At 45.4% G+C, this 21081-nt stretch overlaps 1 protein-coding gene across 6 annotated transcripts in view; it reads left to right on the plus strand.

Annotated features, from left to right (window-relative positions):
* Window positions 1-411: 411 nt before the first annotated feature.
* The window catches only part of MARF1 (meiosis regulator and mRNA stability factor 1), a 36223-nt gene continuing 15553 nt past the window's right edge, over window positions 412-21081 (plus strand). Inside the window, exons 1-14 of one of the 6 annotated variants that reach the window (XM_037507558.2) lie at window positions 412-558; window positions 4113-4314; window positions 6374-7060; window positions 7800-7974; window positions 8859-9085; window positions 10123-10240; window positions 12134-12306; window positions 13756-14184; window positions 14377-14534; window positions 14623-14781; window positions 15776-15968; window positions 16662-16840; window positions 18553-18633; window positions 20742-20978. In XM_037507558.2, coding sequence (XP_037363455.1) covers window positions 4171-4314; window positions 6374-7060; window positions 7800-7974; window positions 8859-9085; window positions 10123-10240; window positions 12134-12306; window positions 13756-14184; window positions 14377-14534; window positions 14623-14781; window positions 15776-15968; window positions 16662-16840; window positions 18553-18633; window positions 20742-20978 — 2960 coding nt within the window. In that variant the 5' untranslated portion in view covers window positions 412-558; window positions 4113-4170. The remainder of the gene's footprint in view (window positions 559-4112; window positions 4315-6373; window positions 7061-7799; window positions 7975-8858; window positions 9086-10122; window positions 10241-12133; window positions 12307-13755; window positions 14185-14376; window positions 14535-14622; window positions 14782-15775; window positions 15969-16661; window positions 16841-18552; window positions 18634-20741; window positions 20979-21081) is intronic. The other 5 variants (XM_037507559.2, XM_037507561.2, XM_037507563.2 and 2 more) reach the window with 5 other exon arrangements.

A 21081-nucleotide genomic window follows, 5' to 3' on the forward strand; every position in this document is an offset into this window, starting at 1 on the left:
ACAGACACTGAGAGACAGCGGCAAAGACGATCGTGGTTTTCACTGAAATCTCCTTGAATAGCCCCAAAGGGCTGAAACTGTACCCCATTCTGTTGGCAGGTTCCCCCCCAGGTCCCACCCCACTGAGCGCCCTAACTCTCCGCTTTCAGGTTCCTTTCCACTTCACAGCGATAAGTCAGGGGGAAGGCTTCCTTAAAATGGGGGTTTTGGCCCAAAAAGCCGGGGTCGCCCCCCGGGAAGGTCCCTATTTAGGGGTTTATCGGGAGGGGACTGAGCCTGACGAGGCTGCAGGGCCGCGAGGCCCCGCCCCCCCCGGCTCCCAGCACGCCCCGCGCGGGGAGGACGCGGCGCCGGGGCGGGGCGGAGGAAGGGGCGGGGCGAGCGCAGAGAAGGGCGTCGGTTTTGCGACAGGGGCGGCGCGGTCCGGAAGCGGAAGTGGAGGGTGCGCTTGGCGGCGGCGGCGGGAGCTGCGGAGTCGGGAATCAAAACAAAGGGCCTGGGGGGGGCGGGGAAGGCGGTGGGTCCGGAATGTGAGCGGAGGTGGGGCCGGCGGCTGAGGTGAGTTTGCTGGCGGCGCTGGGGACTAGTTCCGGACGGACCCACGGCTCTGGGGCCACCGGCTGGAGGGGGACAGTGCCCCCCCACTTCCCCCGCCTATTCCTGGCGGGGAGCGGGGGGTTGGCTCGTCCAAGGAGTAGCACTGGGACCCCACAGTCTGACCCTACCGAAGGTTGGAGTTGTCTCCCTTTCTGGTCCCTTCGCGGCTGTCATTCCTGCGCCACTGTTGCCCTTTGGGGTTATTTGACTCCCCGCCCGCACCTGTCGTCCTGCTCCTTGTGGGGCCCTCCAGGTGTGGAGAGCAACCATCCCTGAGCAGTGTGCACGGTTGGAAGGTTAGGAGAGGAAGAAAGAGGCAGGTGTTTTTGCAAAGCCCTCTGAGCGTAACGCATCCTCCTGGCTCGTTCAGCAACCCCTACGGTGTAGTTTCTGACTTGACAAACAGTTGTCTTAGGTTTGAGCCACTCCCACTACTAATTGCAACGCCACACCTTGATACACCTTTTATAGAGTAGCCCAAGCACCTTTCTGGTACCAGCAAGAACTTGCCAGTTTCATGTGTGTCTCTGGAACTTACAACATCTCTGAGCGGAAATTGAAACCTAACGGGTCTTCCTAAACTTTTATCGAGCTGTTCATTTGCACAACAATTATTGATATGTGCTCGGGACAGGAGCTACAGGAATGAGTAAACATGATCCCTGCCGTCGTGGAGTTTCTGTTAAAGTAGGGGAGAGAGTGAAAAAGCAAGCCTGAGAATGTTAGATAGGAAAGCTTTGGGAAAAAAAACAGTGATGGAATGGGTTGGTGTGCGGGTGAGGAGTAGATTGAGTGTTAACAGGCCACTGCTACGTGCGATACTTCAATTGTCTTATTTAATCTGAGCAACAGCTCTAGGGAAGTGCTACTGTTACTATCAAACCCACTTGACAAAAAATGGGAGCTGAGGTTGAGGGAGGTTGAGCTGTCCACACCTGCAGGAGAGAGGGTGCAGCACAACTGACAGTCTCATGTCAGTCTGTGCCCTCCACCACTATCTGAATTGCTCAGAGACTCCCACTCAAATCAATTGGAACTTGCTTTGGCTACCTAAGTTATTTAGTGGCATTTCCAGCAATGTTTCAGAAAATTTCAGGGCGCGGCAGGCTAATGTGTTTTTGTTTTCTGTTGCACACACCGGGCAACACTAAAGGCACCTTGGCATGCTGGATAGAGGTGGACAAAGCTTGTCTGCCCCCTTTCTAATCATGTGATCTTGGGCAAGTCATAAAACTACTTCCTTGTCTCTCTCATGACTTTAGGAGAAAAGATTACATAAAAAGGTTTCTTTGCCTCCTCCTCCCCCCATAATTGTCTCTCTTGCACTGAGCACATGCCTAGTATATAATAGATACTAAGTAAATATCTCTTAAAAATGAGAAAAATGTTAAATGAAGGTGGTTTGTAAATTGTTATACCACACTTTAGCTCACTCTCAGGACTGACTTTTGAAGGCCTTTGAGAGAAAAATGTTGAAATTGTATTTTGAGTGTTACAAATTCACTTATTTTTGAAGGAAAAATAAGTGTTACAGTTCACTTTCATTGTGGCAGTTAACGCCATCTTGTTCTCCAGATTAACCACTCCTAACTGCATGTTGTAGGTAAATGGCTGCTTTATTCATTCCCTCATTTAACATTTACTTGGAATATATTTTAGCAGGCCCAGACACAAGGGATGCAGTGGTGAAAACAGACAGTAGCTTCCTTTAAATCTTTCCTCCCTCGGTAATGTTTTGAGGTAGACAGGGGACACAGTAGCTGCAGGAGGAAATAGAAACTCAGTGAAGTTTTGTAACTTGGACCTCAGGGCCAAACAGTAAATATTTTAGGCTCTTGTGAGCCACACTGTCTCTGTGGCAAATACTCAGCTTTGCAGTTGCAGTGCAAAACAGCCACGGGCACTATTTAAATGTGTGTGGCTGTGTCTCAGTAAACTATTTGTGGAAATTGGAACTTCATATAATTTTGTGTCACAAAATGTTATTTTGTTTTTTTCTAAGAATTGCAAAATGTAAAATATGATCTCAGTTCACAGGCCATTTAAATACAAGCTGTGGGCCAGTTTGGGCTGGCAGGCCATAGCTTGCCCACCCCTGGTTTGTGTGATCAGTTCTCTTATTCCTTGAATGTAATACTTGTAATACTTGCATAGTATTTCCCTGCCCTCCCCCTACAATATAGATGTTAAAATTTCTTGAAAAGAGCATCTCATCAGAGAGCTAGCTAAAAGAAACTCTTTTCCCTATGCTCTGATGAAAATTCTGAAAGATAAATTAATAACCTTAATTTGGCCTTTGTAGGTAAGAGTAGGTGGTGGTGTGGTGTCTGATGAGAGTTTGGAAATGAGGCTCCATTTTCTTCCTCTTGGCCAAGTGCCTCCATGCCCAGGGACCGTAATTGGTTGGATTTGCTTTAGTTCTCTTTTCCAACTTGTGAGAGTGTTGCTGCCCTTGAGTAGATAACAGTAGGGTCACTTCTGTGACTCAAGATTCCTTTGTCAGGTCTTTGGTGACTTAACTCCTAATAAGTAAACTGAGGTTCAATTTTTTTCTGTAGCAGAGTCAAGTTTAAAGTCCACAAAGATCACTTTATCTGGACCTGCCATACTCATATCAAAACACAGGAGGATAGGCTGCACTTGGATCAGTTTCACAATTTTCCCTCGTTGGTAAAGAGGGTGTTCTTTTACTAAGATGCCATGTTCTCGTCTGTTAACTTTTTGCTTCTCACAGGTAGTCTTTGGGGATGGTTGAGAAGAATTGAAACTACAGAAAAAGTCTTCTCAGGGGTCTGAGGAAGTTGGCCCCAGCCAAGTGAGGAGGCGAGGTTTTACTCAGAGTAACACAGATGTCCAAGACTCGGCACCGCTTTCAAATATGGGGCCTTGTAGAAAAGAAACAGGGCTCATTCAGGGTTCATTATTGATTTGAAGAGCTATGGAACATGAGGAATGGAACAGGTTTTTTAAAAATCAGGATGATGTGGTTAGTGTTCAAGAATAAAAAGAAAAAGAATCAACCAAGTTTACCAAATTTTTGTAACTTGTAATTTAATTTTTTTTTTTTTTACAAATTCAGTTTTTTTTTTTTAAGATTTTTTTTTTTTTAAATTTATACAATAGCTGGGGTACAGACCAGAGGTGCGGGAGGGTGAGAGGATTCACTAGAGACAGAGTGAGGAGCAGAACAGGCAGACAGACCAAAATACACTGCTGAGGGGAACAGCGGGTAAGACAGGAAAGGTCTGCCGCGCCATGTGGGTATCTCCCTGGCCGGCCGGGAATCGAATCCACTCTGCAGAGGCTGCAGATAGCTTCACAGCACAGCACTCAACCCGCTGCACCACCGGGAAGGCCCATAATCTATAATTTAATTTAATAGCCATTCTACTTTTGTTCCTTAAGATCAGCTGTGTTCAGACCCATTGCACCGTAAATGTACTGTCCCACATTTTAATGAATTGTAAAATTTTTATTTATGCAAATAAGTAATATTGCAATCTCATTCTTAACAGGGTGGAAGAATGAAAGAAAAGAAAGATGAAAGAATGTTGAACCACTTTGTATGGCTGTATGATGGAAGGAAACGAAACTGACAACTCCTGCAGTAGAACATTTGGATGGCTTCAACAAGATAATGATGCTAAGCCATGGCTTTGGAAATTCTCTAATTGCTTTTCTCGTCCTGAGCAGACGTTGCCACTTAGTCCCCAAACGGTAACTATGTACAAAACTAAGGACATAGCAAATTCCTTATGTAAATCAATGAGGGGTCCATTACTTGGGACAGTCTCTCTCCCTGGAGTCTGTACCAAGTTTCCCTCTGCTATTACTCCTGGTAACACATTATTGTGATTTGTGACCCAACAAGAACATAGTATTTTAACTCCTATACTTCTACTCTGAGTAACAGTAGGTGCTTTAAATATTTAATGTTAAAATTTGGGGACAATTTGTCTCACATTAAAGTCACAGATTCCAAAGAGAAAATGTATGTTGTAGTGTTCAGTCAGAGGGAAGTACGAAATACTATGTTACTGAGGCCTTCTGAGTTCTGAGTCTGATAATCCAGGAAAGAGTGATAGGACCTTTTCAACAGTCTTTTCCCTATTTAATATTTCTTTTCAATACTTAAATTCTACTGTGTCTTTTCATAGAGATTTTGGCAATTTCTCGTTTTTATTTCATGCATCTTCTTATATTTCTATTTCTGTTTTTGCTGTTGTGTTGGGATTTAAACGAGACATTTCTATGAATTATATAAAAGTATTATTTAACTTGTAAAAAATCAGTTAAATTCCCCATATCCTCTAGGTTTTTACTCTGTAGTTGCCTTGGTTGCTTGGCTTCAGTGATTTGGATCATTTCAGAAGTGTTTTACGTTAAGAACAGTTGACAGCGAGGCACGGCAGCTCAAGCAGGGCTTCGTAGGATGGCAGATCTGTTCCTCATGGAGTCCCACAGTACAGAATTGCACTATGGACTTTATAGATCCAGAAGCTGGGTTTTGTCAGTGACACCCAGAATTGAGTACAGTCAGAGTACAACTCAGAAAAAGCTTGCCCATAAGGACCAGATCTATATAAATCACAATGCCAGTGAATTAACTTCCAGCCTGAACTGTATTTACCAAGAAGGCAGAACACTTCTTGTGGGCTGGTCACCCCACTGCTATTCCCTCCCCTTTAGGAAAAGTCTCACTGAAAATCCAGATTTCTCCCAGGTGGGTGCAGAATCACAGCACAAGATGTGAGATCACAGCAGTCAGATGGACCCTTCTGTGCCATGAGGAGTGAGCGTGTCTCAGTCCTGAGATCAGGGCATCCTCTTCAGTTTACCAATACCTGCAGGTCAGCCCCGGAGGGCTACTGATTAGTGAGATGCCCTCTCGGTGGCCAGGTATTCTGCTAAGTGCTTTGTGCGCACCATCCCATTTAGGAGATAGGTTCTGTTGTTTCCCAGTTGAAGGATGAAGAATTAAGTGTAGAGAAGTACTTACCCCAGGTCACAGCACCACTGAATAGCTTAATCAGACCCAGCTTCTGTCACCAAAGCAATATTAGAACCTTTATAAATATCCTGGCCTCATGTGTCTTGCAGGCATCTAGCAGACACACTATTTCTCTTACATCTTTTCCCCAGATAGCTTTCTAATTATTCTAAATCTTTTCCCCGGAGACAGAATGATTGTTGGTGTGGTGGCATTAGCTCATGCTATGTTAGGGGTTGCCGAATGTCATCAGCAACAGGTTTACAGATCTTTCGTGGATGACCCACTTGGGCAGGTGACTGATCTCATCCATAAAATTTGAAATGTTCTTTTTCTCTGGAAGACCTCACATAAATCCCTCGCGGTCTGACTTCAGGAATGATTTGCTCAAAGCACTTTGCTCGTAAACCATCTTTCTGGAATGCTGTTTATTAGGTCGTTTTTCATACCATTCATTTTACCTTCAGAAGAGGCAAAGAGAAGTCACTGAGATATACATGGTTTGCCTAAGCCCTCCTTGCTGATGATGTAAACAGACTCCCTCCCCTAGTCTCTTAAAATTCAGGAAGAACACAGTCCTCATTTTAGTTGTCAGTTTTGATGCTCATGTTCTGCAGACCTCTGAAGAATGCCCCGGTTTTTGCTGCCATTCCATTTTGCTTGGCTCTGATGGAGTGATGTAAACAGCATTGAATACTATTTCCATTTTTGAATGCGATAGGATGTGAATACCCAAACATCACAGACCTCCTAAAATGAACTTGTGTTCTGGTTTTCTTTTCTCAGAAAGATTACATGGAGAACAAGAAAGTTGCCGTGGAATTAAAAGATGTACCATCTCCCCTTCATGCTGGCTCTAAACTCTTTCCAGCAGTCCCTCTTCCAGATATTCATTCTCTTCAGCAACCTAAAATACAGCTTTCAGCTGTCCCCAAAGTAAGCTGCTGTGCCCATTGCACTAATGAACCCTCCACTTCACCAATGCATTTTGGTGGTGGCGGTGGTGGGAGTGGAGGCACTGGTGGCTTGATTCACACGGGCGCACTGTTAGATTCGCAAAGCACCAGGACAATCACATGTCAGGTAGGGTCAGGGTTTGCTTTCCAGTCTGCGTCTTCACTCCAGAAGGCCTCAGCTAGGAACAGTTTAGCCAGCATCGCAAGTGACTTTCCTAGCATGTGTCTAGAAAGTAATCTGTCTTCCTGCAAGCACCTGCCCTGCTGTGGAAAGCTCCATTTCCAGTCGTGTCACAGTAACGTGCACAAGCTGCATCAGTTTCCGGCTCTCCAGGGCTGCACCTCCGCTGGCTATTTCCCCTGTTCTGATTTCACAAGTGGGGCTCCCGGGCATTTGGAAGAGCACCTTTCACAGTCGGAGCTGACGCCTCACTTGTGCACCAACTCTTTGCACCTAAATGTGGTCCCTCCGGTTTGTCTGAAGGGCTCACTTTACTGCGAAGACTGTCTGAACAAGGTTTGTATCTTTTTGTTTGTTATGTTGGTGCAGCCGAGGATTGAGAAATGACCTTTTGAAAGTGGGTATCTGTCTTGAAAATCTTCACTGTGCATGGGGCTGAAGCTCTTCCATGTGTAGTTTTCACCCCATCAACATAACTTCTGCCACAGTGAAAGAAGCATAAGATAGCACAGGAGGGACCATCCAAAAATGTGCAGAGTAATTATCCAGGTAGTCGACACTTGCAGAGCTTTCTTGTGACGTGTTTCCCACACATCAATCAAGTTTGTGTGGTCTGTTGTGTCTTTAAAAGCTAAAGCACAGTCGTGATTTCTTATAAGCAACATTCAGCTTATATACAGACCCACTCGAGTAGCATAGGTCACTGCATGTTGTCCTTCTGTAATCATCTGGGGAACCTGCAATTTGACCTCAGTCACACCAGGTTCTGGTGAAGCCTTGAGCCCCCTTTATGTAAAGTGTGAACGAGATCTCCATCCCAGCAGACGCAGGCCTCAGAATGGAAAGATCTCATCCTGTGAATCTCCCCTGATTATTTCAAGTTTCTTCTTGAAGTGAGTTTAGGCATGAATAGCTAAGAGTTCTGGGAAAGATGATTTGAAAACACAGCTAATCAGAGGTTAGCAGGTGAAAAGGAAAAACACTTAGAATGTGTTTTCAGTTGTTGTATATCCCTCTAGGTTCTGAAATGATTTATCTGAAACCTCCTCCTTTCTTTAAAAAAATTTTAAAACAGCCGGCAAGAAATAGTATAATTGATGCTGCTAAAGTCTGGCCAAATATTCCACCTCCAAATACTCAAACCGCACCTGTTACTATTCCTCTGTGTAATGGCTGTGGAACCAAAGGAACAGGGAAGGAGACCACGTTGTTATTGGCGACCAGTCTAGGCAAAGCCGCTTCGAAATTTGGTAAATGACAGTATGGTATAAAATGTGCATATTTAAATAGTGTTCAATATCTGGTACTAACACTGCATTTAATCACGTTGAAAAGATTCCTTGTGATTCTAAAGCTGCCATGTATGTGAGTCTCCATTTCTATATCTTGGTTTAAAAATCTTTTTATAGACCAGTAAGTCAGTCGCCCTCTGTGTTGGACTGAGGCTATTTGAGATTGAAAAACTGGGTGTTTGTTAGGAGACTAAGTGCTGAAGGGACTTTTTGGTGTCGGCTTAGGTTCATGACCACACTTGCTGATTGCATACTCTAGAAGTACTTAGTATTTAAACAGATGTAGTAATGGCACTGCTAGTTAAAAACAGTATTTGAAAACCTAAGTGGTTTGAAAGCCCAACAGTGCTTCATGTGATAGTTTATTTATTGAAAACATTTTTTGTCATTATAACAGATGTTAATGCAGTGTTAAAAAGTCCTTTAAAATCAAGGGCAGTGTAACCACTTCACCTCTTGGTGCCTCCATTGTTCTTCCATACGGAATAAGCAGACCCGTGTGGGTGGAGTATTAAATCAAGTCCCAGAGCTGCAGCGTCTGGGTCAGTGTTCAAGAAGCATAACTGCTCGCTCTGAGAATGGCCCCCGCTTTGTGAGGGACCTGTTGTGGGCTTAGAGTAACTTGACCTTCAGAACTGTTCTCCCATGAAGAACAGGAGTAATCACTGAGCACAGTGGCCACTCAGGGTTGTCTTGTTAGGTCAGTCACTGAGGTTGGTGTCCGTAAACTTCAATCAGTTTCACTTTTCTGCCACTAGGAATGCTAGGTAGCTCTCCCTGTTTTGTTTTAACTTGCCTTTTCCGTTTCACTGTGTAACTGAAAGTGTTCACTATTTCTTAAGGGTCACCAGAAGTCACACTAACCGGACAGGTGCTAGAAAACTTACCGCCCATTGGAGTTTTTTGGGATATTGAAAACTGCTCCGTTCCCTCTGGCCGCTCAGCTACTGCTGTTGTGCAGAGAATCCGTGAGAAGTTTTTTAAAGGCCACAGAGAAGCAGAATTCATCTGTGTCTGTGACATCAGTAAAGAAAACAAAGAAGTTATTCAAGAGCTGAATAATTGCCAGGTAAAAACATACTTAATTCAATATGGCAGAATAAGCACGTGTGATTTTTTTTTAAAAAAATGAATTTCATTGCAGTTTGTTGAATAATAAGCATTTATACTAAATTGCAGATAAATTAGCAAAAAGTTATTTTTAAAGCACTTGAAGTCATGTAATCATGTGTGATCTTTCAATAATGCCACTTACATTTAGTATTAGGCAGGCATAATGGTTACATATATGTATTTTTCCTTTAGTTTTTCCTAACCTCTCAATGAATAAGCTCTTTGGGTTCATTGGAAATGTACAAGTGAGACTGAACAAGATTCAGCATCTTTTTTCAGATCACACAGCCAGTAGGTGGAAAAGCTGGGATTTAAATCCAGGTTGTCTGACCCCAATCTGTGCTCTTCAACTGGATATAGAATCTAGTTCTTTTGACTCATCCTGTTGATACACCATATTGCAGGCAAAAATTATAAATTTATCTCCTTATAAAAACTAATAAATCCTATTGCGTGTGGCATGCCATTGAGGCACCTCTCACGCCACAACTTTTGTTACTCTGGAGGTGAAGTGTGAACATGACTGTTTGAACAAGAATAAACACATATTAGCCCCCTTCCATGCAGGTGCCTCACCCTCCCCCACCGCCTACCCGGAGTCTGAAAGCCAGGGTCAGTGTGTGGCATAGAGAGGTGATAGCAAATACCCTCAGTCTTACTGCAATCTCTGCCACCTCCAAATTGCTGGCAGAAGCTACTGGAGAGAATTCCACTACTTCACATTTCACTAACTTCTTTTTCTCTACCTGTTTTCTGAAAGGGGACTAGATAAAGTGCAACAGCAGATTAGTGATGAGAGCAGGGGGAAATATGGATCCAGCTCACTCATACAGAGACCCGATTTTGAAACTGAGATCTGGTTGTGATTTTTTTTCATCCCTAAATGGCAATAAAATACGAGTTTCTTTCTGCAAGGAGTGTCTGTTCAGATGGGCGTAGGCTGTGTAGTGGTTCCTAAGCTCAGCTGCTGCTCATTGTTGCCAATGCACGCAGGTCACCGTCGCCCACATCAACGCTACCGCGAAGAATGCTGCTGACGACAAGCTCCGCCAGAGTCTGCGGAGGTTTGCGAATACGCACACTGCCCCAGCCACCGTGGTCCTCGTGTCGAGTAAGTGTAGACACACTGGCTGGTCCCAGCTTAACTCACAATGGGAATTACAGAGGCCAAAAACATGTTAAAGTAAAATGTGTCTCCAGAGAGGCTGAAATGCATGGGACGGATCTATGCTTATTTTTGAGAGCTGCTTGGGAAAAGAAAAAATGGAATCTTCTTGGAACTTGAGCAAGTTTTCTTGTGGGGCCAGATCTGTTTTTTTCTTAATTTTTTTTTTTAAAGGAAGCTCTTTTTTTTTTTTAAAAAAAGATTTATTTATTTATTTATACAAGCACTGGGTACAGTCAGAAGTCGGGAGGGTGAGAGAATTCACCAGAGCCAGAGCAGAGAGCAGAACAGGCAGACAGACGAAGTACACTGCGGAGGGGAGCAGTGGGCGGCAGGAGAGGTCTGCACACCACGTGGGACCCTCACCCGGCAACCGGGGATCGAACCGGCGCTGCAGAGGCTGTGGGCAGCTTCGCAACCCAGCGCTCAACCACTGCGCCACCAGGGAGGCCCCTTTTTCTTAATTTTTTAATTTCTACTCCTATCCTCCCCCCAGTCTAGTATCACTAATTAAAAAATTCCAAGATGAATAATTCCTAGGGTTCAGCCTTGCCCAAATACTGTATTTGCTCCCTCTACTAACAGAAGCAGTGTAACAGGATAGTGCCCGGGAAAGGGGGAAGTTCCAGGTTCCCTGCCCCACCCAAAGGAGGGTGGAGCAAAAGAGAAGAGACGAAGCTAGAGAGGAGACTGAGAAAGAAGGAAGCAAAATCAAGATAAAAGCTGCCATTGTTACCCTCCCCAAGGGTCTCTCATCCGCATCTGCTTCAGGACCAAAAGGCCAGCGGAGTGTCTTCGCATGTCTCTCTGCTGCACGTGATCCTGAAACTGTTTCTTTTCCCAGGCACCACCCTGTTACAATCCCCTCAAGCCCCGCAAACCTGCCTGCTCTAAATAGGTTCTGCCATCCGCTGCATCAACACAAAACATGTAAGACTTTAATGGGCAGGAACTTTAATACAATTAGGAAACAATGCAGGAAATGCGAAGAATATAGTTTCTAAATCAAGCACACACAGTTACCCATCCCATGGGATTGGCCTAGAGCAAGGCCCCAAAGCCTGCCACAAGTCTAAAGCACCTTTCAGTGGGGACCCACAGAAAAGGATCAGAAACAACCAGACAAGTCTGGAAGGAAAGGAGCAAAACAAGATAAGAGCTGCCTTTGTCACCTCCCCACAGGTCTCACCCACATCTGTGTCAGGACCGAAAGGCAAGCGCAGTTTCTTCATGTGTCTCTGCTGCACGTGCCTCCTCCAGGTCTCCTTCTGATTCTCCATCCTGCTTCCTTCCTTCTCAGTCTTCTCTGCGGCTTCTCTTTTCTTTCTTTCTTTTTTTTTTAAAAGATTTATTTTATTTATATAAGAACCGGGATACAGGCCAGAGGCACAGGAGGGTGAGAGGATTCACCAGAGACAGCGGGGAACAAAACAGGCAGACTGACTGAAATCCACTGCTGAGGGGAGCAGGGGGCGAAACAGGAGAGGTCTGCTCTCCATGTGGGTTGCTCCAAGGCCGGCGGGGATCAAACCAGCACTGCAGAGGCTTCGGATAGCTTCACAGTGCTGCGCTCAACTGCCTGCGCACCAGGAGAGGCCCACCAGCTTCTCTTTTCTTTTGCTCCACCCTCCTTTTGGTGGGGCAGGGAACCCGGAATTCCCCCTTTTCCTGGGCACCGCCCTGTTACATTAGCGTGTGTCTTGAGGTTCTAAAAAGGGAGAGGGGGGAGCAAATTTAATCACAGTCCGGCCATTCTTCTCAGTGGATGTCAGAAGAGGGGTCTGTCTGTCCAGTGTTTCTAATGCTTGGGGTGGGGGTGGGCTACACCTTTTCTTTCAGCTGATGTCAATTTTGCATTGGAACTTAGTGACCTGAGACACAGGCATGGTTTCCACATCATTTTGGTCCATAAAAACCAGGCCTCAGAAGCACTGCTGCATCATGCTAACGAGCTGATCAGATTTGAAGAGTTCATTTCTGACTTGCCCCCCAGGTTACCACTCAAGATGCCGGTAAGTAGGTTTGTGTTTTTCTTGCCATTATTCCTGTGTTAGATTATGGAGACTGAAGATAACCCTGGGTGAAGTTGTTCTTTACAGGAGGCCAGATATTGAAATAAAGCTTAGAAACCTTCTCTGACAAATATATAGGGAATTGATATGTATGAATCTTGCTTTTCGTTTTTTCAAAATGTCATAGGGAATTTTAGATTTACCTTTCAAACAGCCACTTGCCAGTGTCCAGCCAGCAGTGTTTTGTGCCAAGTGGGTGGAAGTAATTGAGTAAGTAAGTAATTGAGTAAGAATTTCTGCTCTTTTAGCTTCTAGGTATTAGAGGTCAAGAATATGGTGACAGTTTGCACGTACTGGCATGGTTGGAGTGAAATGAACAGAGTAACTAACTGTATGCTTTCTAGGCACAAAGTGCCTGGGCTCTACCAGGCCTCTGGCTGTCATTTCTGTAGTTGTGTTCCCTCATATGTGTGGAGAGTGATAGCTACGCCTGTAGTCTATTAAGCCATAGGATTGGAGAATGAGCAGGATGAGCATTTCTGATAGTCTTAATGTGGGATAAGAGTGCATATTGCAATGCTGAGCTGTGTTTCAGCTGTTTGGAGTATATGTGTAACTCGTAAAGAAACAGCAGTAATGGGGAGGAACTGTTGTGTGTGCAGTCCCTACATGAAATGCAATCTTGACATAACTTAGTAGCTGTGGTGTGACAGAAGCACCTTAGAAACCCTTTTGTCCAATGAGATCCTTTTAGGGAGGGAGAAGTCAGTGCCTGGGAAAGAAAACAAGTCCTGTGACCACACTGCTCCTGGCAGTAGAGCAGAGGCTGGCCCCTGGGTCTCGCCATTTGAGACCTTGCGCTGCTGGTCCCACTGCATGCCCTGATATCCAGCAAGCCTAGAGTCTGGCCCGACATTAAACACATGATCCACAGTTGGGGATACCAGAGTCTGGCTGGAGGGGCCAATAGTCAGGCCCTGCTTTAGGCTTCTGAACTCTTCTAACTCACTTTTCTTGTTCATTATGATTTTAGTCTTTTGGCTGCAACTACATTTCCTTCCTCCTGCTTCTTGCGGCACTCACTTTTCTAACCTGGGAGACTAAGTTAAATGTGGTGTTTTAGGTGCAAGGTTGTCCATTTGGGAGATCCTTGTTCCTCATGGTTTGAAAAAAAAAAAAAAGACCTGAAATAGGACACTAAATCTTGCCAGATAAGTTTCTTTCACTAGAGTGATAATTGAAGATACATCTTAAATTAATGAATGCTTTTAAAATAGCTTTCAATACCTTGCCTGCACTAAATTAGTTTACTCTCTCTGTTCTAAATCACTGTTACTTCCCTTCCCAGGTCATTAGCTTAAATTGCGATATGACTCATTGTTCTTCCTATTTTGTGATAGAAGGCGTGCCCTTGAGTTAACCTGTGGTAACACTCTTCCCCTGTGCCAGCAGTGCCACACTCTGCTCTATGTCTATAACCTACCAACAAATAAAGATGGCAAGAGCATCAGCAATAGGCTCAGACGCCTGTCCGACAATTGTGGAGGGAAAGTGCTGAGTATCACAGGCTGCAGCGCAATTCTCCGCTTCATAAACCAAGATAGTGCAGAACGGGCTCAGAAGCGAATGGAAAACGAAGATGTCTTTGGTAATAGGATCATTGTGTCATTTACTCCAAAAAGTAGAGAACTCTGTGAAACAAAGAGTTCAAATGCAATCGCTGATAAAGTGAAGTCTCCCAAAAAACTTAAGAATCCAAAATTGTGCCTCATCAAAGATGCAAGTGAACAATCTTCCAGTGCCAAAGCCATGCCTGGCAAAGGGGCGCAGGCACATTCTGGATCTGCTGCAAAAAATGCAAATGTTAAAAGTTTACAGGTAATTTTGATACCTCTTGCTCTCTGAAGTTTATGGTAGGTTTGGTTTCTGAGTTTCCTGTGCCTGCTTGCTTTTGACCCGTCCTTTTTAAATTTTGGCTTGGAATGATACTCATTCGAGTGTTTTCTGTATGTGGTCGGACACATCCGGGTGTTTCAATGATCATTTCCACTCCATTTGTCTCTTTTCAAGGAGCTGTGCCGCCTGGAGCCAAAGACTGGCACTAGAAGCTGTGAGCCCCCGCAAGGTCCCCTGAGGCTGGGAGCCCCTGCTCACAGAAACCCAAGTGCTGCGGCACCCATACCTAAAACCTCGGGGATGGCGGAGTCCGTTTACAAAAGTACCCTGAAGTAGGTTAAGTTGCTCTTTCTCAGAGTTGCTGGTCTCATGTGAAGGAAAACCAAGTGACCTTTACCCTTCAATTTCCCCCTCCATTAGAAAAGAGAACCTCAGTGCCCGGAGTGTTACTAGTTCTCCTGTAGAGAAGAAGGATAAAGAGGAGCCGATGTTCCAAGTGAGTTACCCGTCTGCTTTTAGCAAACTGATCGCCTCCAGGCAAGTTGGTCCTCTGCTTACGTCTCAGTCTTGGACTTCTCGGTGAGTCTAGCTTCTTGATCCATTGCGTGGTGGCCGGGTGGGGATGGTGGGAGTTCCCCTGCAGTAGAAAGGATGACAAGATAATGTGTGAAAGAATGAAAGCAATAAGCAGCACATAAAGGATTAGCGAAGCCTTTCCCCGTGGCCCCCAGTCCTCTCTCCACCCTTTGGGGACCCTACTTCTCATCACTGCCCCCCCTCCACCTGGGAACCTTGGGAGCAGAGGTCAGAGAGAGACCTAGTCTGGTGTCCCTGGTCCATGATCACATTCAGATGCCCTTACCATTTATTTCCTTACCGTGATGTGGGAAAAATCCATACCAGACACGCATTGTTTACTCTTACTCATAGTGTAATTATAGGAGGCCATTTGGGAAGTAAAGGTCTCTGTAGAGCACTATCATTATCCACGTCACACTTTCCTAAGCTTCTGAACTTACCAGGTAGTTCTGGAGGTTTGGAAGACGAGGGGCCGTGAGGCCACGTGGCATCCCAAGGGCCCCTCCCAGTGTGGTGTTTGTCCTGCGGGGTTGATGGAGACTCACTGTAGAAAGTGACTTTGGGCCTGCAAAATTACATCCAAAAAGTCGCATAAAGTTTTCTTTGTATGGAGAAGGACTGCACCAGAGGAGCAAGACTGTCTGGCTTTTTGAGAGCTGGGGAGGTTAAACACCTTACATCGCTGTCACAGCTAATTTCCTAAGAGTCAGTGGTCAAAGTAGAAAAGTGGAAAAGTAGTTCTTCCTGTCTGCCTTTAACTTTAAACATGCCAATGAGAGACTATTTGATATTAAAGTAACTTGACTGCCAAGGGGTCAACATAGTACTTTTGACAATAAGTTTAAATCAGTATATGTTTAAAATATAAACACATTTGAAAACCGAATTGTACCGTGGTAAGCTATTTCTCTGTGTAGCTTCGTACAAAGTCTAAATGATATAAACTAAATGAGTAGAATAAGCTTTTTAAAACTGCCAATCTGTGTGTTTTAAGCAGGAGTATGTCTCCAAACCTTTTAAACAGAGCCTCGCCACTTGCTTTCAACATTGTGCATTCGAGCAGCGGAGCCGACTGCCCAGACCCCTTTGCAAATGGCGCTGACATCCAGATCAGCAACATAGACTACCGGCTGTCGCGGAAGGAGCTGCAGCAGCTCATGCAGGAGGCCTTTTCCAGGCACGGCAAGGTAACCTCTTTTCTCTTGCTCTTGCCTTTGTTTTCACCTTTGCTGGCATTTCAAGTGGAGATGAGTCAGTTAACCCAGAACCGTCGCCAGGTATAGGGGTTACTGCGGAGCTGGAGCCCCTCTCTCTCCTTGGTTTGCTTGGGGTGGTGCTGTGCATGCAGTTTTCAGGGCACAGCCCCAGAGAGCAAGAAACCCCACAGGGCAAGACTTGAGGTTCTGGGCAGGAATTTAAATGGCACTCTGGGAGAGAAACACTGGTCTCATGGTTTTACTTAGCTCTGGCTGGTAAGACAGAAAAAGGATTCTTAAACAACCTTGGCTTGGTTAAGATCTTACTGCATCTGACTCCACTTTCGGATGCTGCGTGCTAAAAATGCCTTTTCCCAACTGGTAAAATAGCTCTGCCCCAGGTTTTTGCAGGGTCTGGAGAAGACCCTGAAGATTCCCCGTGTATGTGTACCCGTGAGCCTGCCACAGGGAGCTGTGTGGGCCAGAACACACACCAGGCCAAGCCAGTGATGAGTCTCTGAGGTCCTCTGGCTCACTTAGGTTCTGGTCCTCAGAAGGACAGAGTAGACTGGCTCCTCACGGCAGCTCTGAAGTCACAGGTGTGCTCCGTGATAATTAGCCATCAGTCTTAGGATGATGGAGCTTGAGTCAACACAGCACGCCATCTTCCTTTCACTACTGCAGGTGAGGAGCGTCGAGCTCAGCCCCCACACGGATTACCAGCTCAAGGCTATTGTTCAGATGGAGAACTTGCAAGAAGCAATCAGCGCCGTGAATAGCCTCCACAGATACAAAATTGGCAGCAAGAAGATCCTGGTCTCCCTTGCCACGGGAGCCGCTAATAAATCACTCTCTTTACTGAGGTAAAAATCAAACACAACACTTACTTCAGAAAGTAACGTTTTGGCCCAGAAACAATTTTGGAAGTAATAAAAATAGACTTCATCACATTCACGACCTTCTTCTGAGAATTATATAAGCAATAATGTTATTCTCCATGGTTAGAGTTAGAAATCAGCTAGTTGAAATGATTTGACGCTTGTTCCAATGATTAATCAAAGGTGAAGTGCAGCTTAAACTTGGCAAGCTCTGAGGAGGAAAATTGTGCACCACACATCCAGTAGAGGTTTTAAAAATAGTGGACTCTGCAGTGAAAGTTTGTGAACCTGAAAAGCCTGAAATGTATTCTTCTAATCTCAGCAGAAGGGCAATTTGTCTAGGAAGGTAGCGCCAAGTTTCAACGAGCAGACATGCCCTCGTGTCCAGTAGACAACAGCCCCCTCAGTTTACATTCCAACTATTAGTCTTAGGAATCTGGAAGTAGTGGTCTTCATAGTAAGCTTTGCTGCTCCTTTGGCTCTACCTGATTTGGGGGGAGCCCCAGTAAAACAGGACTCACTCCTGTATACTTGGATGCACAAAGCTCTCTTCTCTGACATGTACTTCACTGTTATTTTTAATTGTGTTTTTATGATAAATTAAGATAAAAATAGGGCCTCCTCTGGTGGCGCAGCGGTTGAGTGCTGGGCTGCGAAGCTGCCCGCAGCCTCTGCAGTGCCGGTTCGATCCCCAGCCGCTGGTGAGGGTCCCACATGGCACGCAGACCTCTCCTGCTGTGCCTGCTGTTCCCCTCAGCAGTGTATTTCGTCGGTCTGCCTGTTCTGCTCCCTGCTCTGGCTCTGGTGAATTCTCTCACCCTCCCGCTCTTCTGACTGTAAATAAATAAATAAATCTTTAAAAAAAAAGTTTAATTAAAAAAAAAAAGATAAAAATAATCCTCACTGAAGAAAATTAGGAATTTCAAGAACGTAAAAGAAGCAGGAGAAAAAAATGATCCATGACTCAAAGCCAGTCATTCTGAAGAGTCTGACTTTTTCTCTGCTGAGTGTGGTTTTGGGGGTGCCTTTTTGTTTTTTTTGAAAACCATAGTTGAGATGATACTGTTTTCAGTTGTGTATCCTCAACTGTGGGAATTCCTCTCCCTTACCTCTAGCACTTGACCTGCAGGAGACCTGAGCTATTCTGCTCTTCGCTCTGAATAGAGCAACATTTGTCTTACTGAGTAGTTGGTGTCATGTGGATCCAGATGTGATAGCCCTGTGCTTGAGTCTCATAGGAATCCCAGTGTTTGACTTACATGCTTTTGTTGCCTTGCCCCTAGTAATCTGACCTATCAGAAACTGGTCAGTGTGTTTTGCTTACACACAGTGCTGGCAATTTTATGGACTCTAATTTTTTCTCTTTTAAGATTTATTTATTTATGTATATAAGAACTGGGGTACAGGCCAGAGGTGTGGGGGGTTAAAGGATTCACCAGAGACAGAGTGGGGAACAAAACAGGCAGACTGACTGAAATATACTGCTGAGGGGAGTGGCGGGCAAGACAGGAGAGGTCTGCAGTGCCATGTGGGTAGCTCCCTGGCTGGGGATCGAACTCTTGCTACCGCGGGTGCAGATAGCTTCATAGTGCTGAGATTTAACCCCTTGTGCCCCTGGACTCTATAGTTTTCAAAATATAACTCAGGTAGGGGAAGTGGTCATCTGTGCTTTAATGGGCCAAAATTCTGTCTTACAGCGCAGAAGCAATGTCTGTTCTTCAGGATGCTCCTGCCTGCTGCCTGCCTCTGTTTAAATTTACAGATATCTATGAGAAAAAGTAAGTCAGGTTTACTTCTGCGTTGGTTCAGTTAATATTGATTGGTGATGTCCATGCATAAAAACACAGGAGTGACTCTTGCAGCCTGGTGAAGGGAATGAGATACTGATGTTTAGATTTAAATTTCTATTTTCACCTACGTTTTAAAAACTTTTCATTTTTTAGCCAGTTTTGATCTCAGTCCCCAAATCTGTCCTTTTATTTCTTTCCCCACTTGGCCGATTAATTTTGTTATTCATTTGGTGGACATTTTTGAGCCCTGTCTAGGTGTAAACTCCAGGATGACAGGCTTAGAGCTGACCTGATGCCATAGCTTCAGTAGCCAGCACAGAGTAGGCGCTCAGCAGGACCTGGTATAATGAAAGACTGAGGTTCTGTGGAGGATGCAGAGCTGGGAGACGCAGCCTCTTCCTTGAGGAACTTATGTCTGGAAGAGAAGATGCTCACAGACCATGATAGAGAAAAGTAGACAGTCATGAAAAAGGAGGAGTAGGAAGGAGTGAAGGCTTTGAGGATACCGAGGGTGGGAAGAACAACAGGAACTTGACCTTGATTCTGTGGATGCAGGAGCCGTGGGAGTGTTGGGGACTGAGGGCCCAGGAGAGGTGTGCTGCTGGAAACCTGGCTTCAGGAAAGACTCTTGGGTGGCAAGAGTGTCTGTGATGGAATCACGGAGTGGGAGGAGCCGGTGGGGAGAAGGCTGCACCAGTTCCGGTTCCAAGCAGGTGCTGTTGGAATGAAGAGATCTAGTACCTCGTCCATTTGGGATGTCAGTGTAACTGGCCTGAGAGACTAGTTTGATGTAGCAAGCGTGGTAAAAAGTAGAGGTCGGTGTGATTGAGCTTTTTGTCCTGGATGACTGGGAGGTTCTTTGGTTAAAGAAGAAATAGAGAAATGGTGATAAGTTGAGGAGGAGGTCCAGTGAGTTTTTGACCTTGGTTTGGGACAAGAGTTTTTAGGGGAAGGGGGTCATCGGTGTCTGGGTGGGGAAGTGTGCACGTTTAGAGGAAAGATGTCTCTCAAGATACGGCAGGTGTTTGCCTATTGGCGATCCTGAACGGCATGGGGAGTGGATGAGAACCAGAGGAGAGGGCAGAGTTGGATGGATGCCGCCACCAGGGGCAGGATGTGGGTGAGAACCAGAGGCGAGGGCATTCCCAGGACGTGTGCAGAGAGAGCACATCAGGAATCTGGGATAGCCTGCAGCATCAGGGGGACTGAGGCAGTCGCATGAGGTTTGTGGGGAAAGAGGAGGCCGCTGGTGTTGGGAGAGCCAGCTCATCAGTCCTGCAGATAAAATCCTGGAGGGAAGGGCTGACAGATGGCTGGGGAGACAGTAGGCCCCTCTGGAGAGTCCAGCTGTTTTCATTCTAGGGAAGAAGAGAGAATTCCAGACTGGAATGGGACAGCGTAAGAGGGTGGAGGTGGAGGTGGACGAGTGGTATGGGCAGAGGGAAAATCGGAGCACATATGTAGGGTTCTGGGAAGAAACTATCAGAGCAGCGGACATAGCATGCTCCTCACGCATAACCACCTTAATCCATACATAACCCTGTGAGCTGATAAAATCACCCCATTTTATAGATAGGAACACTGAGGTCAGATTAGTTTGTAATTTGACTGGGGTCACACAGATTGAGTCAGGATGTGAACTCAGATGTGTCTGCCTTCCTAGCATGTGCCTTTAAGCCCCAGGTTAGGAAAGGTTCAGATCAGGGGAGTGGTTTAGGGTCTCAGAGGAAGCACAGGCAACAGGGTTGAAGAGTAGTGAGGTAAGAGGGTAGCTGGAATGGGGTACTTCTCTTCTGAAGAACAATTTGCAGGTGAAGGGGAGGCACGCTGAAAGGGCTGATGTCCCATGGGAATTAGGTAAAGTCACTTACAGAAGCTGCTCAGGGTAGAGATTAGGTTCTGGAAGACAGAATCCTAGTGACCTGTGAGTCCAGGATGACTGGTTCAGGACTGAATGACTTTAAAGAATTATTCCAGTTTTTCTAAGAATAGAGCAACTGTCCTTGGTTATAGTCCTTCATTTGAAACAGGACAGGTGTTTCTGTATAATCAAAGTGTTCTCTAAAAGTCAGAATCTCTTTTCCCCTTGCTTTTAGGTTCGGACACAAGTTGAATGTGTCAGATTTGTACAAATTAACAGACACAGTTGCCGTCCGTGAACAAGGAAACGGAAGACTGGTGTGTCTCTTGCCCAGCAGCCAGGCCCGGCAGAGCCCCCTGGGGTCTTCCCAGTCGCATGAGGGCTCTTCGACAAATTGCAGCCCAATTATATTTGAAGAGTTAGAGTACCACGAGCCCATCTGCAGACAGCACTGCTCCAATAAGGACTTCAGGTAATCCATACGCTCCCCTCAAGAAATAATCCTTCGGTATAAGGTCTCTCAGTGCCTGTCCAAATTACCAAACGAACATTTTAGACTCTGGAGAAATGTCAGT

This window comes from Talpa occidentalis, unplaced genomic scaffold, assembly GCF_014898055.3.
Source record: "Talpa occidentalis isolate TD23 unplaced genomic scaffold, MPIMG_talOcc4v2.1 talOcc4.12, whole genome shotgun sequence".
In the NCBI taxonomy this organism is placed as follows: Eukaryota; Metazoa; Chordata; class Mammalia; order Eulipotyphla; family Talpidae; genus Talpa; species Talpa occidentalis.